The sequence below is a fragment of the Hippopotamus amphibius genome, chromosome 12, assembly GCF_030028045.1.
Source record: "Hippopotamus amphibius kiboko isolate mHipAmp2 chromosome 12, mHipAmp2.hap2, whole genome shotgun sequence".
NCBI lineage: Eukaryota > Metazoa > Chordata > Mammalia > Artiodactyla > Hippopotamidae > Hippopotamus > Hippopotamus amphibius.
In genome coordinates, this window is record NC_080197.1 from 91434440 (window position 1) to 91458993 (window position 24554).

A 24554-nucleotide genomic window follows, 5' to 3' on the forward strand; every position below is an offset into this window, starting at 1 on the left:
CCTGCTACATTCCACCCTAAACTATCTTTTTAACTTCATCTCCTCCCACTCCCCTAGACCAACTCTGTGCTCCATACAAACTGGGCACACTTCACCCTTCTCCACTTTCATTTATTGGCTTAGGTCATGCTATTCGGACACTCTCCTGGAGTGTATCCACTGGGATGCTTCGGTTATACACTGCCTTGCCTTGGCTTTAACTCCCAATTATGCAATCAAACACGAATCTAAGAGTTGCTGCGAACGTATTTTGTAGATGTGGTTAACATCTACAATCAGATGACTCTACGTAAAGGAAATTATTCTCAATAATCTGAAGGGACTCATCCAGTCAGTTGACTGGCCTTAAGAGAAAAACTGAGGCTTCTCTGGGAAAAGGAAATTCCACCTCTCGACTACAGTGTCAGCCCCTGCCCAAGAGTTTCCAGCCTGCCCTTCCTGTCACAGTGCCCGACAGATTAGACCCCACAATCGCGGGAGCAGATTGCTTGAGATAAATCTCTTTAATAAGTATTTCTCTGTATGTGTATATTAATATACATATCTGTACACACATGTGTATAAGTATATCTATACACACATACATATATACATACGTGTACACATGTGTGTGTGTGTGTGTGTCTCTCTCTCTCTGTATCCTACTGGTTCTGTTTTCTGTAAAACCTGATGGGTCCAGATGTCAGTACCTTCTGACATCTGGACCCATCAAGGCTGAGCTGTATACCACCTCCTTCAAAAATACAAATCTGATTTTTCAAAGACAATTATTCTTAGACCTGGCTGCACATTAAGTCACCTTTGTAAACTTTATATAAACATATTCAAGCTCTTTATATAAACATGCATGAGTAAGATTAGCACATGAAGGTGGAGCATGGGTCTCTGTGCTTGAAAAAGAGTTTCTCCGGTAATTTCGACTCACAGCCGGGGTTGAGATCCACAGTTCAGACTGAACTCCTCTGGCACCTCTGCTGTCAGTGGCGCTGGAACTCATCAAACACAGCACAGTCTTACATTCTTTCAACCAACCAACCAACTAACCAGCATCAGTTGCATGACTAACATCTGTCAGATAATAAGACAATGTGCAGGTGACAGAGGCAACCGTATATCCACCCTTGGCCTTGAGGGGAAACACGAGATACGCTGCTTGGTATTATTCCATAAAGCACACTGATTAATATTATGTGATGGAATGAATAAAAATTTTACTGCAAAATTTAGTGAAGTTGATAGTGGTTTATTCAAAATAGTGTGTCATTTAAATAGCTATTACTAGTTCAATTGAAAATTCTATCAGCAAGTGTTAGTAAGTACTCTATAGACTTATTCATTGATGGACTGTACTGTTGGTATTTTGTAATAATGCCAGGTATGATTAACTCTCAACCAGTTGATAATTTGGTATGTACGTAAGTGCCTGTAACTACTTTCTCAGGAACACAAGTCACAAATGCTCCTGTGTGCTCTTCCAAAGAGAGCAGAACCAACTCCTGAGGCCAACACAGTCTGATTTCACCTGCAAGGGAATGAGAAGGGTCTGGCCGGGCTGAACAATGTGAGGTTATGGCCATTTCAAGGCTGGCGAGCCCTGTGCCTGCAGTGTGCTTTGCCAGCGATAAGCCAATCCATAAGGGTTAGATAAGAACTCTCACTGTATTGTTATTTCATGAACACACTTTTCAGATAGCTAGAATGCTTTTCAATCACTGCATAGTCACTGAACAACACTTCTATGAGGAAACCTACTGCTGATTTTTCTGCTTTTTGTTCATAAGGAGACTGAGGTCCTAAAAGGAAAATCGAATTTTTTTCCCAAGGTACTGAGAGCAGAGCCTCGTAGGGACAGAGGGCTCTGATCCCCTGGAATTCTATCCACGCTCATCTTCCTGAGGGCACTCTTAGAAGGACTCTCCCTTACAAAAAAGAATTTTTCTTTTTTTTTTTAAGTAAAAACACTTTTCAAAGTCACAGAAGTGCCTCCTCTAGTTCACCTCTCTTCTTCAACTTTCTTACTCCTCTTTCAGAGGACAGTTTCTTTTCTTTTTAAAAACACCTGAGGCTAATAAACGTGCATGAAAGGGTGGTGATACCATTAGTATCACTAAATGATCTGTCAAAATTTTCATTCTGTGTTTTTATTCTAAGGGATTTGGACTTCACAGTCAAATTTTGCTCCAGCTACAAGCATGGCCCTGACTTGATATATTCTAATTCATACTAACATCGTAAAGATCCATATTATTGGTTTGCCCATTATAATTAATGAAAATGCTCTTTGGTAGTTATTACAATCTGTCAGATCGCATTAATCTACATTTCAAAAAGTGACTTGGGAGAAGGAACTGTAAATGCATTTTCCTTTTGAAGGAGCCATTAGGGTTTTCAGGGTAAAAGCATATTCATAGCCTTTTTTTTTTTTTGAACCAGAGACAAACTTAAGGAATACATTTGAGACAGAGTAAAAATGCACTTTTTATTATTATTGTTGAAATAAGGAAAACTACACTTAACTATTGGGACTTCAGGAAGAAAAGAATTTTATATCATCTTTCCAAAGCCCCTAAGTTTTCCAAATGAATGAAGAGTTCAAAATATGGGAGGGACAGCTGCAGCTAAAATCTCACTGGGCTCCTCTTTTCAATTTTCTAGAAATCCTGTGAATTCATATTGTGTATACATTTTCACCAAGTTCTGTGTTTCTCTTTAAATTTTTATTACCACTTTTTACACGAATGCTGTTTTTTAGGTCATGACACGGTCAGGTCATTTACTGGCAGACTCTCAGCTTTAACTCAATTCTTTTGCTTCTGTGGGCTTTTCTGGCCACTACTGTGATATGCTCCTAGATGACGTATAATCAAATGAGTTCCATGGTAAATACTGATATCACATCTTTGTTCAGAACGCCCTCAGAATGCCCAGGGCTCCCTGCTTTCCTCATGCATGTTTCTGTCAAATTAATTTTGACATTCCCCAGGTAACAGATAGCTTGCTGAATTTCAAATGGGATGCACTGTGGGGCAGGAATTCACAAAGCATTTTACAGTCAAGGGTTTCTGAAAACAAGGGAATAAAACCAGATAGAATGAACGCTCTTAGGTGGAGGAAAGGGTTTTAATCAGTTACATAATTTGGCGGCTGCTGCTAATAGGCTGAATGAGGGAAATACAGAGTAAAACGAAAGCAACTCGGATTCATCCGTGAGCCACATGCAACTGACTGAAGCCGTACGTTCCCAGAAACATCCTCTCCCTCCTTCCCCACTTTCCATCAACTACCAAGTCCTGCTGCACAGAAAACATGCACGCCCTTCCTCTCCCTCCCCACTGGCTTGTTCAAGCATTCATCACGTCCTGCCTAGACTGTTATCCAGTCTGTCTGTATGTGAACTACTCCAAGGAACTAAGGTAGTCTAATTATGAGAACGTCTTTCTACTGAAATGAAATCTGTCTGCCTATATATACCTTCTATCCACGGGTCTTAATACCGTATTTTGCACCTTCATGCACTTACACCATTATCGAGTATTTAAACGTCATATTCTTGCCTATGTCAGGATCCACCACCATGCTCATCTTTCTCCTCTCAATAGGTTTCCCCTTAAAATGGGAGCACCCAGACTGGCAGGTGTCTTTACCAATATTGAACAGGAGAAGCCTAGTACTTTCTTCGTTCTGGATACACAGGTACGAACACAACCCAGATTTGCATAAACTTCCGGACATTGTTATTACATGCTCGACTCATACTGAGTTTAATTAACCAAATACCTAACCTCTTCATGTGATCAGTCATGAGTCTCAGCTCTTATGATCTTTCCTTAGGTGGATGGTATTTATGAATTAGGAACAGGAGCTGACTTTAATTCATATTGATTTTTGTCTCCTCTAGAAATGGATCTCCATCCATTATTCCACAGTCTTGGTAAGATCAATTACCCAGATAAGTACACTCTCACTAGGCCCATACTTCTTCATTCTGTATTTAAAAGTGATTTTTTTCCACACATCTTGCTAAACGCAAAGCACACAAAATGTCCATGGCTTTCTCCTGTTCTACAAGCCTAATAATGCCCATTAAAAAAAATATATATATAAAAAAAAGGTAACGTGCTCTCAGTTTGACATGACTTATTTTTACTGAACTTATGTTGGTTCCTGATGACCTTTTCTTTTTTTAACATTCACAACTCATCTGCTAAAAACAAACAAAAAAACCCTCAGCTGTAATATCCCTGGAGATTAATGCTCCAGCTTCAGTATCTCCATTTATCAGAATTTAGTCTATGCTCAGCTTCCACCCTAACCCCGCCCCTTTTTGAAAACTGTCACCTTTGTCTCTTCTGGCACCTGTTCCAGTCCCCATATCACCTCAAGATTACCAACTGCAGTTCCATGAGCAAATCTATAAGCTCTTCTAATACTCCGGTGGACACATAAGTTTTCTAGCAGGAAACTTAAACTCCTGTGGAATAACTGTATTCCTTTCTAAAACTGTCTCCGGCAGCATGGACTTCTAGAGCCCCTTACCAGGACTTGAACCATTTTAATCTAAAGATCACCTTCACTGGCAGAAAACACAAAAGTAGGAGAAGGTGATAAGCTCTTTTCTACTCCATCATCTTGTACCATTAAATTGTCTCCCTCGGGTTTGGGACCCCTCACGGCTTCTTCAGGGTCTAACATATAACTCAAAATCAATCCTTTTCTCTTTCACTCATGACGCTAAGCATTTGTTCACAAGCCCCAACTCACTCACTCTGCACTCTGGTTTTATTCCCACATTTTTAGTAATAATGAAAAAAAATAAGACTGGAGTGTTCCAGAGGATTAGTGTTAAAATGCACAGAATGATCATTTGTTCGCACTCTGCGTTCAACTGGCTTTAGCTGGTCTGGCCCGGCTGGGCCTACAAGCCTACTCACCATTTAGGACAGTGTCTTTGGGAAAATACATTCTGCATTCCAAAGAAGTGACTCGGAAAAAAATTTCTGACAGGTCTTTGCATCTTGGACTATGTTTGCTCCTACCCTCGAATCCTAACAAATCCACGAATGTAGCTTCTGAATCAGCCACCTGAAACAGATGAGTAGGTCCCCTTTGTTCACATTCAGGCAAAGCACCATCACCTTTTTCTCTTGAATGCACAAAAAGCTTACAACACTGAAATGCCCTGTGAATTCCTACCACAGCAAATGGGCCAATTTAGCAATTTTTACTAGCCAGTTTACCTTTGATCTCACTTCCCTTTTTGAGAGTCCTTTTGCCAAATTAATGTTCCTTGGTTTGGATATATAGATCCATTCTTTTTCAGTTCCTTTTCCCATATAGGTTATTACAGAATATTGAGCAGAGTTCCCTGTGCTATACAGTAGGTTCTTAATAGTTATCTATTTTATATACAGTAGTGTGTATGTTAATTCCAATCTCCTAATTTATCACTCCCACCCTCATTTGTTTCCCCTTTGGTAACCATAAGTTTGTTTTTGAAATCTGAGTCTGTTTCTATTCTGTAAATAAGTTCATTTGTATCATTCTGTATTAGATACCACATATAAGTGGTATCATATGATATTTGTCTTTTTCTGACTTACTTCACTTAGTATGATAACCTCGAGGTCCATCCATGCTGCTGCAAATGGCACTGTTTCATTCTTTTATATGGCTGAGTAATATGCCATTGTATGTAAGTACCGCATCTTTATCCATTCCTCTGTTGATGGACATTGAGGGTGCTCCCATGTTCTGGCTGTTGTAAATAGTGCTGCAGTGAACATTGGGGTGCATATTATCTTTTCAAATTATGGTTTTCTCCCAATATATGGCCAGGTATGGCACTGCTAGATCATATAGTAGTTCTGTGTTTCGTTTTTTAAGGCATCTCCATACTGCCCTGTTCTCCATAATGGCTGTACCAAATGCATTCCCACCAACAGTGTAGGAGGGCTCCCTTTCCTCCACACCCTCTCCAGCATTGTCTGCAGACATTTTGATTATTCTGACCCGTGTGAGGTGACACCTCATTGCAGTTTTGATGTGCATTTCTCTAATAATTAGTGATGCTGAACATCTTTTCAAATGCTTTTTGGCCATCTTTATGTCTTCTTTGGAGAGATGTTTCTTTTTTTAGTTGCATTTCTTTTCTCTTTTAGTTTAGTGAACTTAGTGCCATAAAGCTACAAGGCAAAGTCAGCCTGCTTCTCTATTTATAGAAGGCACAGGAGTGTAAGTCCAAGTATAGAAATACTTGAAAGTAAGAGTCCTGTTTTATTCCCAGTCTTCTGGATCCTAAAGATCCTTGAAGTCTGAGGCAGACGTTGGGACTTAAATTGGGGTTCCTGGGATTTGCAAGCAAGACTTGGACTGACCATAAAATAAACCTTATTCTCTCTCAACAGCCCCAGCACCAATTCACTTGCCTCAGGGCCATTTAGACCAGAAATAACCAAAATGAAGTCTGGATTTGTGGAGGAAAAAAAACAAAGGTAAAAATGGATCCTTGAGCCTACTTGGAAACAAAACTTGATGACCAACCACTTTCAATCAAAAGATGAAAACAGAAATCTGCAGACTCACGGGCAACTGGCTCTGATTTTTCTCCCACACCATTCACACCCCAGGGAAAAGAAGATTGATATTCTCCTCGTTCTACATGCCACTTCCAGATTATTACTCTCCGATGTTCTTGGGGGGAAAAAAGTCCTTTTAGGTCCACGCAAGTAGAATATACCCCAGAGTTTCCTAGAGCCTCGCTTCTCCTACTTCCCAGCTGCTGCTCCTAGTTCATTGAAAATCTGGCCCTGGCTCACATTTCCCTCCGCATTCCAAGTCCTCCATCAGATGAGAAGTACACCTGCATCCACAGACATGACTGGTGCACGTTGGCCCCTCAGTAACTTGACTCCTTGTCTCCAGCGATTTTCTCCTTTTCCTGTATTAACTGCCATGGTCCCACCCTGGACCCTGTCATCACTTGGAAACTTTCCATTCCAAAGTCACTTAGTCAAGAACCCCTCTTTCTGAAGACAACTTCATCTTCTCATTTCACAGGGACCACAGAGGCCCCGTGACGTTTTTCTAATCAATCTACAGAACCTCTTTTTCTTCCCTCCCCTCCTTTTTTAAGGTTCCATCTCCCAGTTTATCCTTTCAGTAACACTCCTGCCAGAACTCTTTCCATCATGCCCATCGAGCAAAGCCCCAACTCTGGCTGCAGCCTGCTGTGTGCTTTCTTGGTGTCTGAGGGATGCTGGAGAAAGCTGCAGCAGGGCAGCTTGGCATATTGTACATTCAGCCTCCGCAGCCCCACGCGGGCCCTCACCACTGCCCAGGAAGCCTAGCACTTTTTTCACGTTTCTTCAGGTCAGCTTGGTCCTCGATCTTCACAGCTACTCTGAAGTGCTGACTCCTCAGGCTCCGTGTTCTCTTCACTCTCAGCAGCTGGGCGTTGAAGCTGTCAGATGGGAACTCCCCTAGCTTCTCTCCATCAAATCCATAAACCAACAGCATCTGCCCACCACATCTGCGCCTCAGGAGATGCTGCTCCTCCTACCTAATGAGGACTCCTCCACATCTACATACCATTCCATGGCCATTTTCAAAGCCGCTCTTTCCTCTAGAGTCAGCTGTCCCCTCCCATGGCTCCTTCCTATCAACACTTAACTGTGTTCAAGTCTCTCCACTTGACAGAAGGCAATCATCCCTGGCCCTCATGTTCTTCTCCAGTTTTCTCTCATTCTCTAGCCCTTCAAAATCCTTCCTTGATAGAGAGGTCAGTATTTTCTACCTCTTTTTCTGCTTCTCATTCTATAATCCACTCTAATCTGGACAAAAGGAGCATCCCCAACACTCCCGAGGAGCGGCTCTATCAGAGGACACCAGTGACCTCGATGCCTTTTCTGTATTCATCTCACTCAGTGGTTCTCAAATGGGGACAGTTTTGCCCCCAGGGGACATTTGGAGATGTCTGGAGATACTGGGTGGTCACAACTGGAGAGAGGGTCCTTTGCATCTCATGGGTAGAGGCCAGGGATGCTGCAATTCACAGGACAGCCTCCTACAACAAAGGGAAATCCAGACCAAAATGTCAGTGGTGCTGAGGCTGAGAAATCCTGAAATGATGCTCCCCACACAACACCTGAAACTACTCATCACTTCACCTGCTTCTCAGCTCTATCCTGTCACCCTCCAGATCTTCCTCCTACCTCTCTGGTGTTCTCCTTTTGCAGCCATCTATTGATTCTTGAGTCACTGCCCCTTATTCCTTGGAGATTTAAGCCTTGGTTCACTATTACTTCTCCCATGCACTACTCTTGGCATAACCTTGGGGATTTCCTTATCCACATATGCAATCCTTCCCACACCCTGTCCGTGTGACTCTACCCCGCCTCAGCCCTGACCGTCGATGCTCACAGCCCAGACCTGGTCTGTACCACTTACTACTTCTCTCTCAACTACCATCTGACTCTCCAACTACCACCCCCTATTTTTCCAGCTCACTCTCTAGGGTCTAAATCTATTGATCCTATTGTTTCACCTTCCTCATGTTCATGGTCCTCTACTCTTGCAAACACTGAAACTCTCTTACTCTTGTCTTGCTTTGCTGAACTGACTTGGAGAAACCCCCCCAAACAGTTAAATCAAACTCTGCCTACTCCACACCTGCTCCCCCAAGCTGGACTTCAATGGGAAAAGCAACTAATCTCCAGTGGGCTATTAGGACCACCAGGCAATCATGTTCCATTACTCAGTGCATTCACTCTCAGATGACTGTCTCACACCTTCTCTCTCTTCAGATCTTTTCATCTCTTTTCCTCCCTCAATCTTAGCTAATGCCTTGCTTCCCATTTCATTGGTAAATGAGAATTAATCAAGAAAAAACTTCAGCAAACTCATACTAGCAAATCTCCTGAACTAATTCCACCTGGGTCCTAATACGCTGGCTTCCCTCCTACTTCCAAGAATGAACCATCTCTACAGCTGTGGGTGGATGCCCACCTCTCCTCCTACAGAGAGGAGAGTCCATCCCCTTCTTGCTCTCTCAAGGTCATCATTCCAGACATTCTTCTCCCTCACTGCTGCATCGTCAGAGTTTCTCTCTCTATTGGATTATTTTCATCACTTTATAAACAACCATTCCTGCCATCTTAAAACTAACTAAATTTAAAAACTCCTTTCAACCTAACCCCCTTGCAGATAATACCCCGTTTCTCTGTATTCTTGTTCAGCAAGAATTTTTGAAAGTGTTATCTAAATGCCAATATCCAATTCCTCTTCTCCCATTCCATTTTGAATCCTCTCTAATGAGGTTTTGGGTCCCACCACTCAGCTGAGACTGCTCTTGTCAAGGTCTCTTCCATATTGCTAAATCCAACCTCCCATCCTCATCTGCAGTATTTGGTCATTCCTTCTGACGTTCCACTTTCTTCCTTTGGCTTCCAGGACGCTCCTTGTTTTTCTCTACCTCACTGGCTCCTCCTTCTCAGCCTCCTCTACTGATGCTCCCTCCTCTCTCTCTGGCCTGTAAACACTAGAACCTCCCAGGCTCAGACCAGACCTCTAGCTAGATCCTTCTCTCGAACTTGGACTGTATATCAGCATCTCCACTTGGATGTCTCAAACCTGACATACCAGGACAGACTTTTGATTTTCCTCTGAATATTCTCCCCTCCAACTGCTCCTCCCACAGCCTTCCAGGTCAAAAGTCATGGAGTCATCTTTGATCGCTCTTTCTCAAACACCTCACATCTGATCTGTCAACAAATCCTGTTGGTTCTACCTTCAAAACATACCGAGAATTTGAGTATGTCTCACTGCTGCCATAGTTAGCACTCAGGACCAAGCCACCACCATCTCTCACTTGGGTTCCTGAAAAGCCCAGTAGACCTTCCTGCTTCTGCCCTGTTCCACCACAGAGTTCTCACGATAGCCAATGTGATCCTGCTAAAATACAGGTGAGGTCAGGTAAAGGCACTCTTCTGCTCAAAACCCCCCAGTTTATCTTCCCAAGGGTTTCCCTTGAAAATGAAAATATGGCCTGCCATATCAGTAAACAAAGGATGGTGCAGCCGCCCAGTCAGTGAGCCCTGAGGGAATTCAGGATGGAGATAAACGGGCTGCCCGCTGCCAAGGCCATCTAGCAGTCGGCCGCTGCAGCCACCCCCACACGATGCACCTGAGGAGACTCAGGATGAGAAAGCACAGGATACTGGCCCCAGATACCTGAGGTGCATTTTAAAGGAGTGTTTTCAGTGAGCCTAGACTCTTGCATCTTCCTGTACATAGAAAAGCGCTAAATTCCTCAACGTGAGATCTCTGGTTTTCTTCTATTAACAGTAATCCTTTGATGTTCTGACTACCTGGTCTTTTGTTGCAGAAACTTCTATATATCTGGCTTCCCTCCTTGCTTCTTTGGAGCAGGCTCTCAGAGTTGAGATGCTGACTCCTGGGCTTGAAGTCCTAAGAAAGTCACCGAATAAGATATAACTCTCAACTTTTAGGTTGTGCATTTTTTTCAGACAACACTCTCACATCACTCAGAGTAAAACTAAAGTGTTTACAATCACCTATAAAGTCCCCACTATCAACTAATCTCACCACCCCTCATTCTACTCCAGTCACATTGGCTTCCTTCCATTTCCGCAAACACTCCACAAACTCCCACCTCAAGACCTTTGTTCACGTTCTTCCTCTTGCCTGGAATGCTCTTCATCTAGATTTCCAAAGAGTTTGCTCCTGCACCCCTGCTTCAGGTCTTTCCACTCATCACCTTCTCAGTGAGATATGCCCTGTACGCCTTGTCGAAAACTGTAACCAACTCCCTCTGCAACACACACATATAATCCTTCCTTTATTTTTCTCTGAAGGATTTACCACCATGTGACCTGTTGTGTACCTTATTTATTTTGTTTTTTATGTCTCCCCTACCAAAATGTAAGCTCCACACATGCAGGGATGTTTTCTGTGTGTCCACTGTAGTACTTGAAATAGCAGACATCAGATAAATATTTGTTGACTGAATTAACATATTAACTCTTTCCTCAGGGTCACATCTATTTTCATCTAGTTAGAGACAATCAAATTTGAATTTCAGGAAGTCAACTGTATTTTCTATTAGGCAGTATCTTCTCTCCAAAAGGGAGCCAGCTACACAGAATTCCAAATGGCATCAGAACACCTCCGACCTCCTCTGGGATAACCACGGGTGCTGAACGGAGGGAACATGTTTGCTCCACTGGAGTCCTCACCTTCCTGCATCTCTTTTTCTTTTCTAAATCCTGTGGTTTCTCATCCTCTTCCCTGGTTTATCCTGTTGTAATCCTAATCCTCTTTTGCCAGCCTAAACACTTTCCTATTTCTTACGCCAAACTTGGTAGAAGCTAGACGAAGGGAAACATCATCACCTGGCATGAGACAAGAGGAGGTAAGAATCCTCCTGCCTTTAAAAAGCCCGCAGAGTCATACACCAACCTCAAGTTCTGGAAAGGCCAAAAACAAAGAAGGTATTATTATCAAGACTGAGATCATAAAATGTAACTCCTCAGCCTTCTCTTTTCTTCCACGTGTTTTCGTGTTGACTGCAGCCTGGTTTCTAGCCAGCTTGCTGCAAGCAGATTCACCGTTGCTAGATTAGAGCTCCTCCCTATACCCCATCCTTCACCCCATATATACTCAGGCAATCAGGCCCATTTGAGTTCTGGGGTCAGTGCCAGCAGAGGCAGGGTTTCTAGAAAGAGCCTTGACCACTACCCAACCTTTTTTCCTACTAACCCCTCAATCCCCAGTTTTTTCTCCTCCTTGGAGCTTGGGATCAACCTGGGGTCTGCTGGGGCAGTCACGCCTGCTGAGCCGCTGCACTGACACCTAGATCACCTTTGCTCCCAACTACATCTGGGTTTAGGAGCACCGGCGGGAGCCTGGGATGCCCCACATCTGTGCTGCCATTCTGCAGGACCGCCTTTATCTGCTCCATCACCATGCGGATGGCTCCCTATCCTTGGTTCTAGCCACCGTGCCTAGTGCTGCAGTCTCTACTTCTAAGTCTGAACTCTACAAATTTATCTGGGTCAATGGTACTCCATTCCCAGCCTCACTCTGGTCGATCCCTTTCCTCAGAGTCTAATACCTGTCATCACACACCCCATCTACTTTCAGGGTCCATGTCCCAAAATGATGGTCACCAATCACATGGTCCCAGAGCATCCAGCCACGCCACCACTTCCTTGACAAGGTCCCACCTGAACTAACTGCTTTGAAATTTTGAGTGCAATGAATTATAGTTCATTGACACAAGGGAAAGGAAAATGTGAGAGAAGATATCAATGTCAGAGGGAAAAACCAGCATGGCACTGTACACCTGAAACTTACAACTGTGCTACATGTCAATTATATCTCAATTATAACTGGGGAAAAAACAGCATGGAAAAACGTTCAGGATAAAACATTAAGTTAACAAAGCAGGTTACAAAACAGATTTTCATTGTGCTTAAACAAAACACTGAACCACGACTGAGATGGTTTCTCACCATAGTGAGGTCACCAGGCGACTCTCTGTAAGGTCAGCCTTTAGCCAGGTCCCTTTCACCTTGACCCTGACCCACACATGCACCTCACCTCGGAGTGGGTCTATGTCCAGTTTCAACATCTTCCCAGCTCCTCACAGGCTTTGGGGTGGCAACAACCACCTGTGTTCACGTCTTCATTCACCCTTTAACATGTCAGCGTGATTTGGCTAAACTCAGCAACTTCAGCCCACAGAGCGGGGCAGACAGTGGGGAGGAGCAACACGTGATCACGGGACAAACTCTGCCCTGCGAGGTGGCTGCTGTCTGCAGGCACGCAGGGGCCTCACAACAGCATTTCTTTACCCATGGTTTACGTAGACTACACGGCAATACTCTGTCCCACCAGTCACATTACAGACACCTGAGCTGGGAAGGCACCCTGTGATGTACTTCTCCTGCCATAACGAGCACTGGCTCTCAGGTCTTGTTTCAAATGAAAGGAAAACAAATTCTGAAGGAAAGAGATGAGGATTTTGTCCTCCCTCTTGGCCAAACTACATAAATACGCTCCGCTGTATAAAAACACTGGGCTCTTGATCCTTCTAAAATCTGAACTCTTTGAGGATAAGGCCTGAGTAAACACGGTCTATACCTTGCTTTATTTCAGCTCAACTCAGCAAACTGCGGCTGGACCTTCCAAAATGCCACCCAGAGAAGTACAGAATACTGATTTTCCAGCTCCTTTCATTCTTCTCTATCTTTTCTGTTTTCAATTTTGCTTTGCCTTTGGGCTCCTTTTGCTCCCAGGTTTCTACTGTTGTTCCCGGTTCTAATTGAAGATTTTGGTTTGGATCAACTTACCTGCCTCGGTCCTGGCATGTGCCCAATCCGCCTCCCTTCCTGACTGGAGGCACCCGTTCTTACCGATGCTGTAACTTTCTGCCTACAAAAGAGGCTTCCTTTAAACATCATGCCGGATTCCCCTGAGGAACCTATTCTCAAGGTGGCTTCTACACCTCCTGTTTGTTTACCAAGGAGACAGCAGTTTGGGAAACATACGTTTACCACGGAACAGGGAGTACACGGGCTAGCGTGATGCTGACGAGAAAACACACGCGGCTCTGTATGTGCTACACAAAGCTGGGGCAGGCAATGGGCATCCCGTGTGTGAAACTTACAAAACACAAGCAAATCACAGATTCCTCCCTGAACATGATATGAACACACAATTAGAGAAAGACAATAGCCAGGATATAAAGATCTGATATCAACCACACATATAAGAAAACTGTGATTCACAATTTCAGCACAACCAAGGTGGTCTACAGAAATGACTTTAGATATTCTTGAGAAACAACCATGAAAAATAAAAACACGAGGATTTAGCCTAAAAATCTCCTCTTGGTGTGGGTGTTCTCAGACTTATTGTCAAGACAAGCGTCCCCAAACAGGAAGCATATTCTGTGATCCCTGAGTTTCACCCCCAGTCGTTGTAGCCTAGACTCGCCAGTCTTCACACCTTTAAAAGGGAAAAGTGGTGCGTTAAGAAGTTAACACCAAAGGTGGAAGAAGGTTACCGGTGTAATTCCCAGTGTAGACTGGCAACATTACTGCTGAGGCATGCCAATCTCAAACATCATTATATACTAAAATCTGTTCGTGGAAAAAATACTTTTATTTTCACACAGGGAATTGGTGTGAACTATTTATATGTTCACCAGCCGCACTGACATCTTATTGCACACAGCCCTTCTTAGGTTACATATGTTGTTTAAAGATTATCAGCAAAAAGCAGCTAGGAGAAAACAAAACAGAAAAGAGCCAGCTCCAAGAGTCTGCACCAACATCATACTCAAACATGAAATATCTGTGTCAATTCCACTTTGGGGCTGTAACGGCAGAAGTCAGAAAAATCACAAAACTGCCCTGCTACTTTAAGATGCAGGAACACGGGTGAGCATTCACAATTTTGCTTCGCTGAAAATCTCATTGAATATAATAGGGAAGTCATTGAATACTATGTCTTTCTATTATACCCAAGTGATTTTCACAGTAGGCAATCTGCTAGTACACCGCAGGAGTCCCACACTTTGAAATAAAATGGCATTGTGCACCGAGTCTCATGTGCAATCCCTTCTCAGTCCAGAGCCCTGCCTAGTTTCCTTACTCTTGGCAATCCACACCGAGTGAGTGAGAAGAGGGGAAGCACATAATGAGGTGCTTTGTTTTTTTTCTGTCACTATCAATAATATAATCGTGCTCTGCCAATGACTGGAGTGGTGATTATACATCATACTTTGAAAATAAACTTAAAAAAAAAAAAAAGAATCTTCCACTGCTAAAGTGGTAGACAAGCAATCTGCAGCAGGGGGTAAAAAGCAATAAGTCTAGGTGGATTCTGGCATGCTTTTCTTACACACCTGGCACAATAACATGGTATATGAGTCAGAGACACTTCTTCCCATCCCCCTCTTCAAATGAGCCTAATATAAAATCTATTTAGGAAGGACATTCTGCACCAGGCATCCTATGTGCTTAATTTTCTTTAAACAAGGCATTAATAAAATCAGAGTAGCATCTAATAAGATTTTTAATTCCTTGAGGGTAGGAACCATGGCTAATCTTTAATGAGTCTAATTTAGTGAGAGCATTTAGTTCCCTTCTTAGCAGAAACAACCGATAGAATATTCCTAGCCCTACAAACAAGATGTATCCATATAGGTTGTGTTACTGAAGGCTCCAGAAAGAAATGGGAATCAGACTGATCAGTGTACCTGGATGTGCTCAGTAAAGGCTGGTTTCCAGAGTTACTGACAGAAGAAACTGGTAGCAAAGGTATCAGTGAATAAAGGGGGAGGTTCGGAAACACGGTGCTATTTTACTGCAGAACCAGTTCCCGTTTGTGATTACAAGCAGCATGAAGAAAGAGCTTACAGAACATGATGTCAAGACACTGTAGTTCAGGAGCCTGCTCCCCAGAGGACTGGAGCTTTGCACACACCAGCCTACCACCGAGACCAGTGCCAGATCTAGAGCCACTGAAGGCAAGAACTCATTTAAAACAAACAAAAAAACACCTCTTTCTTCACTTTGTGAGAAACCTCTAGCTAACTGATACGAACTTAAGATAGAGTAGTAGTACTCACAAACTCTGGGGTTCGGAAATCCTGCTGACTTTCCAATGATCCAAAATCGGAGACGATTGTCTGTTCAAGGTTTTCCAAGACTGAGAAAAAACAAACGAATAAATAAATGAGCACAACCTTCCATTGGCTCACATACACTTTTTTGCTTTTAAGTCAGCAGCAGTGGCTTAACAACTATGTTTAATATCTGTGGCACACTTAGATGTTGACATTATTTAAGGCTTTCCAGCTATCAGGACACTCAAAATTTTCAGCAGCTATTTCATCTGTTGAACAATGCCACGCTTGTAGGATATTAGGTCTTAAAATGCTCTAGGCTAGGATCTACCATGGAAAATCACTTAGCTTCTACACGGAAGGACAGGGCAAGCAAATGTTATAAAATTCCAGCTCAGGAATACTTTAGCCTATTGATGTTCTTTTTTCTACTACATCTCAAGGAACTGATGTGGAGTCATTTTAGGGTAGTAATTTTCTGTTTTAAAATCTGTTGAATAGCACTACCTAACAGAAATATATTGGGAGCCAAACAAAATATTCTAGTATTTACATCAAGAAAATGAAAAAGAAATAGGTACAATTAATTTTAGTAACAAGATTCATTTAAACTGATATATCCAGATTATCATTTCAACATGTGTGTAGTCTATATAAAAATTATTAGTGAAATATTTTATTTCACTAATTAAGTCTTATTCAGAAACCTAATGTACATGTTATACTTACAACACATCTGAATTTGGACTAGCCACACTTTAGCTCAATAACCTCATGGGACTAGTGGTTACTGTACTAGAGAGCACAGTGTTAGAGGGATAAAGGAGTCACATCCTGAAGGTGGGTCATTCTGCATAACACTAGTCTCCTCTTATAAACAAGTTCCTGACCTGAGTAAAAGGGACTGTTTCAGATTCAAAAACACTAAGAGAACAAAACAACCACCTGCAGTGTGTGGTTCTGGACTGGATCCTAGTTTAAACAATCCAGGTGTAAAAGACAAAAACAAATTGGGAAAATTTGAATATTGATTAAGTGTTGGGTTATATTAATATCAATAAGTGTAATCATATAATTTTGGTCATACAGAAAAATGTTCTTAGTTAAATAAACTTACATGAATAGTCTTAAATATTACTAAGCATGTAAATAAATGTAAATAAATATTCTCATTAATCAACAGGTCCAGCCTCTTCAGCAAATCAATGACATGAAAAAGGCAGACTGTCAGAGTTTTAAAGAGCCCTAAAGAACAGAACTTCAATGTGTGTTTTATCCTACACCACCAAGCAATTCAATTCTGACACGATCTACCCGAAGGTAGCATCAGATTCCACAGGTTATGGGCTCAAGACTGCCCCCATTTCAGATGCCAATGGGACATCCAGGTTGTCACCTGTGCTTCTGATAAACTGGTTATAAACTCAAGGGTCCCACCACCCTCTCTTCAGGTTCAATTAATTTGTTAGAGTGGCTCAGAGAACTGAGAGAAACATTTACTTACATTTACCAGTGTATTACAAAGGATGTTATACAGGATACAGATGTACAGCCAGATGAAGAGGTACAGGGACAAAGTGTGTGGGGAGAGGTGCAGAGCTTCCATATCCTCTCCAGGCACACCATGCTCCTTACATCTCCACGTGTGCGCCAGCCTGAAGCTCTCCAAACTCTGTCCTTCTGGGTTTTTAGGGAAGCTTCATTACAGAGGCATGACAGATTGATGATCAGTGGCCACAGGCAATTGACTCAACTTGCCCCTCTCCCCTACCTGGGGGTCAGGGTGGGTGGGACTGAAAATGTCTACCCTCTAATCACTTGGTGGGTTCCCCTGGCAGCCAGCCCCCCTCTTTTGGTTACCTAGGGGCTGTCTGAGCACCTCATTAACAGAACAAAAGGCATCTTTATCCCTCTCATCACTTAGGAAATCCCAAGAGTTTTGAAAAAGGAGCTCCGTGGGAATTTCCTGGTGGTCCTAGTGGTTAGGGCTCCACACTCTCACTGCTTTGATCCCTAGTTTGGGAACTACAATCTCACAAGCCATGCAGTATGGCTGAAGAATAATAATAAAAGTCAATAAATGAAAAAGGAGCTCTGCGCCAAGAACCAAGGAAGAACAAGTATATATTTCTTGTTACAAATCACAATATCACAACAACCATTAGCTATATGTGGCACTCAACTGGATCCTAACTTGAACAAACCAGCTGTCAAGGTTTGTTTTTATCGAACCTAGGGATAGAAGTTTTGTTCGTACTTATCAAAACTAGAGAGGCTAAGTATGGAATAAGCCTTAAGTAATGTTAAATTACTTTTAATTTTATGAAGTGTGATATTAGCTTGGTAGTGAGTTTTTATCGCATATTGATGTAAAAACAAAAAATCCGTTAGAGCCTTTTGTGAAAGAAAAGGCTGGGTTCCTAACCATTGAGAAAAATTCCCTTCAGTGGCCCAAAAGACAGCTGGGCATGTACAGGTGAGAGTCATAAGAGATCACTACGTGATTGTTAACAAAACAAACTATTAGCCAACACCTCAGCTACTTAGGTTTGGCACATCACTAGGAGCATCCTAATATCGGGATTACCTTTTAGGCTCACTCAGAATCTTGCCCGCTAAACTCGTATCATTGTAAGCCTATTAACTGCAAGAAAACATCAGTAGACAAGAACACAGACAGGTGATTCTAATGCTTCTGAAAAACTGAGTTCATCACAGGATCCCTAAGCGTGAAACAAAGCAGAAACAGGAAACAGATGAGCTGAGCCAAGGCTTGCAGAGCTGCCACCAGAGTCAAAATTAAGGTGTTTGTCCTGAGAGCACTCGCAGCGGGGGGGGGGGGGGGGCGGCGAGGGGCACCTGCACAGCCTGTTACACTCAGGGAATTGTAATAATCTGGTTATTCCAACATCAGAACAACAGTTGTCCAAGATAATTACATTGTTGCAGACCACCTTTAAACCTTGCTAAAATATATTTATACTAGTGGCTATAAGGGTGGGTTTTCAATTGGTATTTTGCAGCTTGGTTTACAGGAAGAAGAAAAAACCTAACCTTTTTATAGCAGTAAGATAGATATTGAAGAAATTATATCTGTGGTGCTTTTATGATTCACTTTTTTTTTTTTTTCCTGGCAGAACTAGCAAGTCAGTGAAACATAACACTGCAGGTATTTTTTAAATGAGTGCCAGTAAATCTGATGGAGTGACTTGACTTCTGCATCTTATCTGGCTTCCTTTATAAACAGATGCCCAGTTTATCTATTATGTATCTGGGGTCAACAGATGGGATAGAGATGCTATTGCTGATTTTTCCTTTTTAATGAAAGGATAAGCTTAAGAAAGTACAAATTTTGCCTAAATACAGAGGAGAAAGATGTATTACCCAGATGTTCTATCAAATTAAAGGCATCTATGCAACTTGACAAGATTTGTGGGAGAAAATATAGAACTATTTATAGTTTTAGTTATTCTGCTGGTAATGGAAACTAATAGATTCACTGGTTAATGTCAGCACAAAGGAGAAACTGTAAATTTGAGTGAATAAAACAGAAATGGCTTTATTGAAACATCATCTAGGTAGAACAAAGCTGCAGCTGTTGCTCTCATGACCTAATATAGTTCTGAGAAGCAAATGATTTATGATGCTAATATGATAATTATATTTCCCTACTGAGGGGCTCCGGTTACTGTTTGATATTTTCATTTCTGGTACTCTAACGCCATTGAAAAAAGTTCATTTCTCAGCAAAAATAAAATAGTCAAAATCAAGGTGACACCTTGAGGGCTTTTTATTAAAATAGGTGCAGAATTGGAGGGGGGAAAATTTAGAAAGGCAAAATGTTCATTTTATTTTCTTCTTTACATGTCATTTTATTTATTTTTTAGATCTTTATTGGAGTATAATTGCTTTACACTGTTGTGCCCGTTTCTGCTGTACAACAAAGTGAATCAGCTGTATGTATACATATATCCCCACATCTCCTCCCTCTTAAGCTTCCCTCCCATCTTCCCTATCCCACCCCTCTAGGTTATATAAGTCATTTTAAAATGTAATATTTTGAAATGCATTTTTAGTATTGCCATAATGCCTCACCTTCTACTACAGAAGTACCACCTTCAGTGGCATCATGATCAGCTTATTTAATTTTGGCACTTGGAATATAAAAAGCATGTGGGACCTCTGTGTTACCTGTTCATCACAAAGCTGCTAAGAGAACTGGAAACTGGTTACTCTATAAAAAATCTTTGGTTCCGACATGTCAATAAAATTTTGTATGGATGCAATATAAAAGTTCAATTGGAAGTCAGGTTCAACAAACATTCATTGCCTAGTTTATACAAATTTTGCATAGTCATTGTGTTCTTAGGCCCTGGAGATACCAAGAAGAACCAGACAAGGTTCCCACTTCTTGAGGATAAGAATTTGAGACATGATAAGTGCTATTTTTAGAATAATTAGTAAGTGCTAAGCTAGACAGACTAATGGAGTATTGTAAGAATACCAAAGAAAACATTGTATACACATACATCAACTGGTTTACTATAGGCAAAACTCAAATAACTGAGGCTTTGGTCAAAAAGCCTCAATTATGTACTTTCCCTAAATTTAACAGTAATTAATCACATAACAGTTTAAAATGAAATAGAAAAATATCTTTAAAACTTTATCAATGCAGTTACTATAGTAAGATTAAAGGAATAAAAGCCATTGGTGGTACTAGTTCTAACATACATGAAGGCCCCAAAAGAAATGTCTAGAAGTCCAGTCACATTAATGGGTTAATAAGAGAACAGTAAAAACCACACCAGAAAGTTGCAGTTCACATGATTACTTGTCTATCAGTTAGAAATGGAAATCACCCAATTGCAAAATGGAGAGATAACTTCTACAGCAAAGATGATTGAGATTTACCTAAAATGGGCAATAGAAAGAGCCATTATCTACATCTTAGATAATCTATTATCCGTCAGAAAACACAAAATGACCTCTCAGGAACCTCATGGGTAAGACCCATAGTGCCCGATAAGCGGTACCCCAGCAATAAAAGTAATCAGAATTAGGCATCAGTACAGCAGGTCATTGGGTTCCAACGACATATTCCTTATGGTGATTGGTTGTGGTCAGAGACACCACAAGTAGATGAGAGACAGCAGGTAAAAACAGACCATGGCCTGGTGCAAAGGGCGCTGCACATGGCTTAAGGGGGTTGACGGGGTTGATCTGAAACTTAGTTGCATGATCCTGGGCACTGACTTATTCTCAATTTATCTGAAACTAGTTATAAAAGTACCTTCCCTGGCCATCTCATAGACTGTGCAAAGAATATAAACAATTCAAAAGTATGTGGTAAAAAAATAAAACACTATCTAAATATACATTATGTTCATGTACACAGAACATAATCATATCATGATAGGAAGAAATCTAAACAGAAATTTCCTGAGTGTGTTATAACATGCCTGGCACTTCTAAAGGTCTGATCTTACTGAATCTTCTTTTTATCCTCGTTTTCACAGATGATGAAAAACTTCAGATTATTAGTTGCCTGAAGTCAACCAGTAGAAGTGATACAATGGGAATCTGAATCTGTCTCCAAAATTGGACATCTTTTTGAATGCACTAATGTCTCCTAAGCTGCTCTGAATAACTCCAAGGGGCCCCCTGATGCTAAATACAAGTTGGTAAGGAATTAACATGGCACTGTGAGTGTAAGCCAGAAAAGTATTAACAACAGACTAACGTATCTTGAAAAACAAATACTGGGAAAAAATGCAGTGTACTTTATTGGTATAGCATACACAATTAGAAGAATTCATGGAAAAGCTCCACAAAATAAACAAACAAATACAACATTCTGACAAGTGGCTAAAGATGTTCACTTGCCAAGGATGGAGCTAGGTGACATGAGTACAAATACCAAGACGAAGAGGATATAGAAACTGTCCTCAGGAATCCCATGATTTAGTGAATGTACAATTAAAGAAATGTTAAAAGAATGGCCCATATCACCTTAGGAAGGAAGGTGTGATCACATATTCAGATTTGGCAGGATGTCTAGTGATCTGCCAGGCTGTCCTATACCTGAAATCTCTTTTCCCACTGGACCAGAAGTCTCTGAAAACTGGATCTCAGCGTTTATCTAACATTTGACCTGAATACCAGCACTCAACAGCCACTATTTTTAAAACAACCACACACTTGGGCCATTTCCTCCTCTCCGTAATTTCCAGATATCACGTGGGCATGCGCAGTCTCACTCCCCACACCACCTAAGGCTAAGCCTACATCCCACATCTCCCATCATCTTATGTTATCATATTTGGTCTCCAGGTCCCAGTGTCGTTCTCTGGCCTCAGTTTTACAGGACCTACTGTATTTTGGTGACAGGTAGGGAAGAATCTATTTTCCCTATTTTCCAGAGGCTGTAAACTTACAGATGATAGGTCCTGTAATATTAAATGTGATTCTTAAATGGGGCCAAAGTGTCATTATTAATGAAAAGAACATTAATAATGAAATATAGAACACAAAGACAGGAGGGTTCCTTTCAAGGCTAAGATGGCTATGTTTTACTACCCAGGGCAACTGGACTTGATTCATAAGACCTCTACACAGTACAACCCTGTGGCTTCAGGCACATCACTCAACCCTAAATCTCAGCTTCCTCATCATTAAAATGTGGACTATAATACCTACATCAGAAATTGGAGAACACATTAACTGATACATATATAAAAGTGACTCAAAGACTGTTAAGTACTATATAACTATTGGGTACTTCTTTCTTTAACTTAATGCTTTAATCAATTTTGGCATCATTCACCTTGTTAGGCACCATTTTTCTGTCTTTTTACCTTGACCATCCCTACCATTCATCCCCCCCTCTTTTAATATAAATTTATTTTATTTATTTATTTATTGACTCTGTTGGGTCTTTGATGCTGCACGCGGGCTTTCTCTAGATTCGGTGAGTGGGGGCTACTCTTCATTGTGGTGCACCGGCTCCTCACTGCAGTGGCTTCTCTTGTTGTGGAGCACAGGCTCCAGGCACACGGGCTTCAGTAGTTGAGGCACATAGGCTCAATAGTTGTGGCTCATGGGCTTAGTTGCTCCACGGCATGTGGGATCTTCCTGGAGCAGAGATCAAACCCGTGTTCCCTGCATTGGCAGGTGGATTCTTAACCACTGCGCCACCTATTAAGTCCCTCATTCCCCTTGTTTATAATAAAATAAATTTAAACATAGAAAAAGATAACACTAAGTCAGCAAATATTTTTGAATGACCTCAATGTCCTAAGCACTGTTGGCTACTACTTTCAATGAAAAGAAATGTGAGTCAGGAAATGTTTCCTCACTTTTCTGAATCTGGATGGATCAATCTCTTACCACAGCTTGTTACTGGCATATAAACTCAATGACTGTACTATTTAAATGAAAAAACTGTGACATTCTCCTCTAACCATTCCTGGAATGCCAATTCCAAGTTGAATTTTATGGTTTCTTTTAGAGTTTTCTGTTTTTCCCATCTTCAGAAAGACAAAAGTGTGCACTCACTTGTGCACACGCTCTCCCTCTCAGATAATTCTGGAAGTGAAAAAAATAGCTAAAGTGGGAAGAAGGAAAAAAGCACTCATGAATATGTCAAATTTGTTAGGGTAAGAACTTTTTTTTTTTTTGGCTCATGACTAGGACCCAGTACTACCCATCAAGTAATTTAGAAAATTAATATTCTCCCTACACTATGGTAAAAACTGCCTTGTTTCAAAGATTACCCCTGTTGTGTCTGCCTTCTTGATTAATGTATTAGCATTAATTCAACCACCTACACTAGAGCTGGGGCCATTTTTTACTTTTCTCTTCCCCCCACTCCTGATATTCGGTCAGTCACCAAGTTTTATCCTTTTTATATTCAACCTTATTCTAAGTACATTCTACCTGGAATGCACCTCCCCTCACCTCCATTTTACCTTTCTTTAAATTTTTATTTCAATGTCACCATTTATGTATCAAGTTAAGTTAGTTGCCTCAATTTCACGTTCTTATAACACTTTACAGGTCTATCATATCACTATGATAGATGTCCAAAACCTGAATTGTTGCATCATTAATAATTAAAATATAGTATTTTTCAGTTGGTCTTCTGGTTAGAGTGTGGAAAAGAGAGAAATAATAAATGAGTAATTATTATAAAAAAATCTGCAGCTTGTACTGAGCAGAGTCCCAAATAATCACATAGTAGTTACTCTCACAATTGGCCACCTCCAAGAAGACAAAATTGGGGAAAACCACACGTGTCCATCCCCCTTATCACAATGTACAGTCACGACTTGCTTTTCCTCTCCACTTGGTCCACGAGCTCCTAGAGGTCAACCCACTGTCTTAATCTACTTTATTTCCTCAGAACCTGAAACAATACCTAGCATATTACAGATGCTCCATACACGAGTGAATAAACAATGGAGTGAACTATAAATGCTTTGTGACTCTAGAAAATTACTAGCGCTCAATTCCCCGGAATGAATTTCATTACCTATGTAATAATAAGAGTTTTTATATTTCCAGAAATATATTGCATTGTATGGGATATATCCACATACAAAACAGGCCAATAGTAGAGTCTCCTTTCAAAATAATAGTCTTCAAATGTTTGGACAATACTTATAAAACGGCGGGGCTCTGCCTTTCCTGCACCCTGCCCACAGCTCCAGCAACACATCACAGAGGAATGGTTCCCACCCGCAGCAATGAAGACTCCACAGCAGAAGGAAAGAGGGACAGTTTGGTGAGTCCCTTGGGCATCTCGCCCTCCAGCCCTACCCCAAGCGGCAACTCTCAGGATTTCCTCCATCTGCACATAACAATACTATCCCTGAGAAGAGCTCCAGTCAACACAATTTTC

General features: G+C 41.4%; 1 protein-coding gene across 3 annotated transcripts in view; it reads right to left on the reverse strand.

Annotated features, from left to right (window-relative positions):
• The window catches only part of ANO6 (anoctamin 6), a 198685-nt gene that overhangs the window by 104311 nt on the left and 69820 nt on the right, over nt 1-24554 (reverse strand). For 2 of the 3 annotated variants that reach the window (XM_057701116.1, XM_057701115.1), the window contains one exon: nt 15656-15735. The exons of the other annotated variant lie outside the window; for it this stretch is intronic. In XM_057701116.1, the coding sequence (XP_057557099.1) occupies nt 15656-15735 (80 nt within the window). The remainder of the gene's footprint in view (nt 1-15655; nt 15736-24554) is intronic. 3 annotated transcript variants of the gene reach the window in all.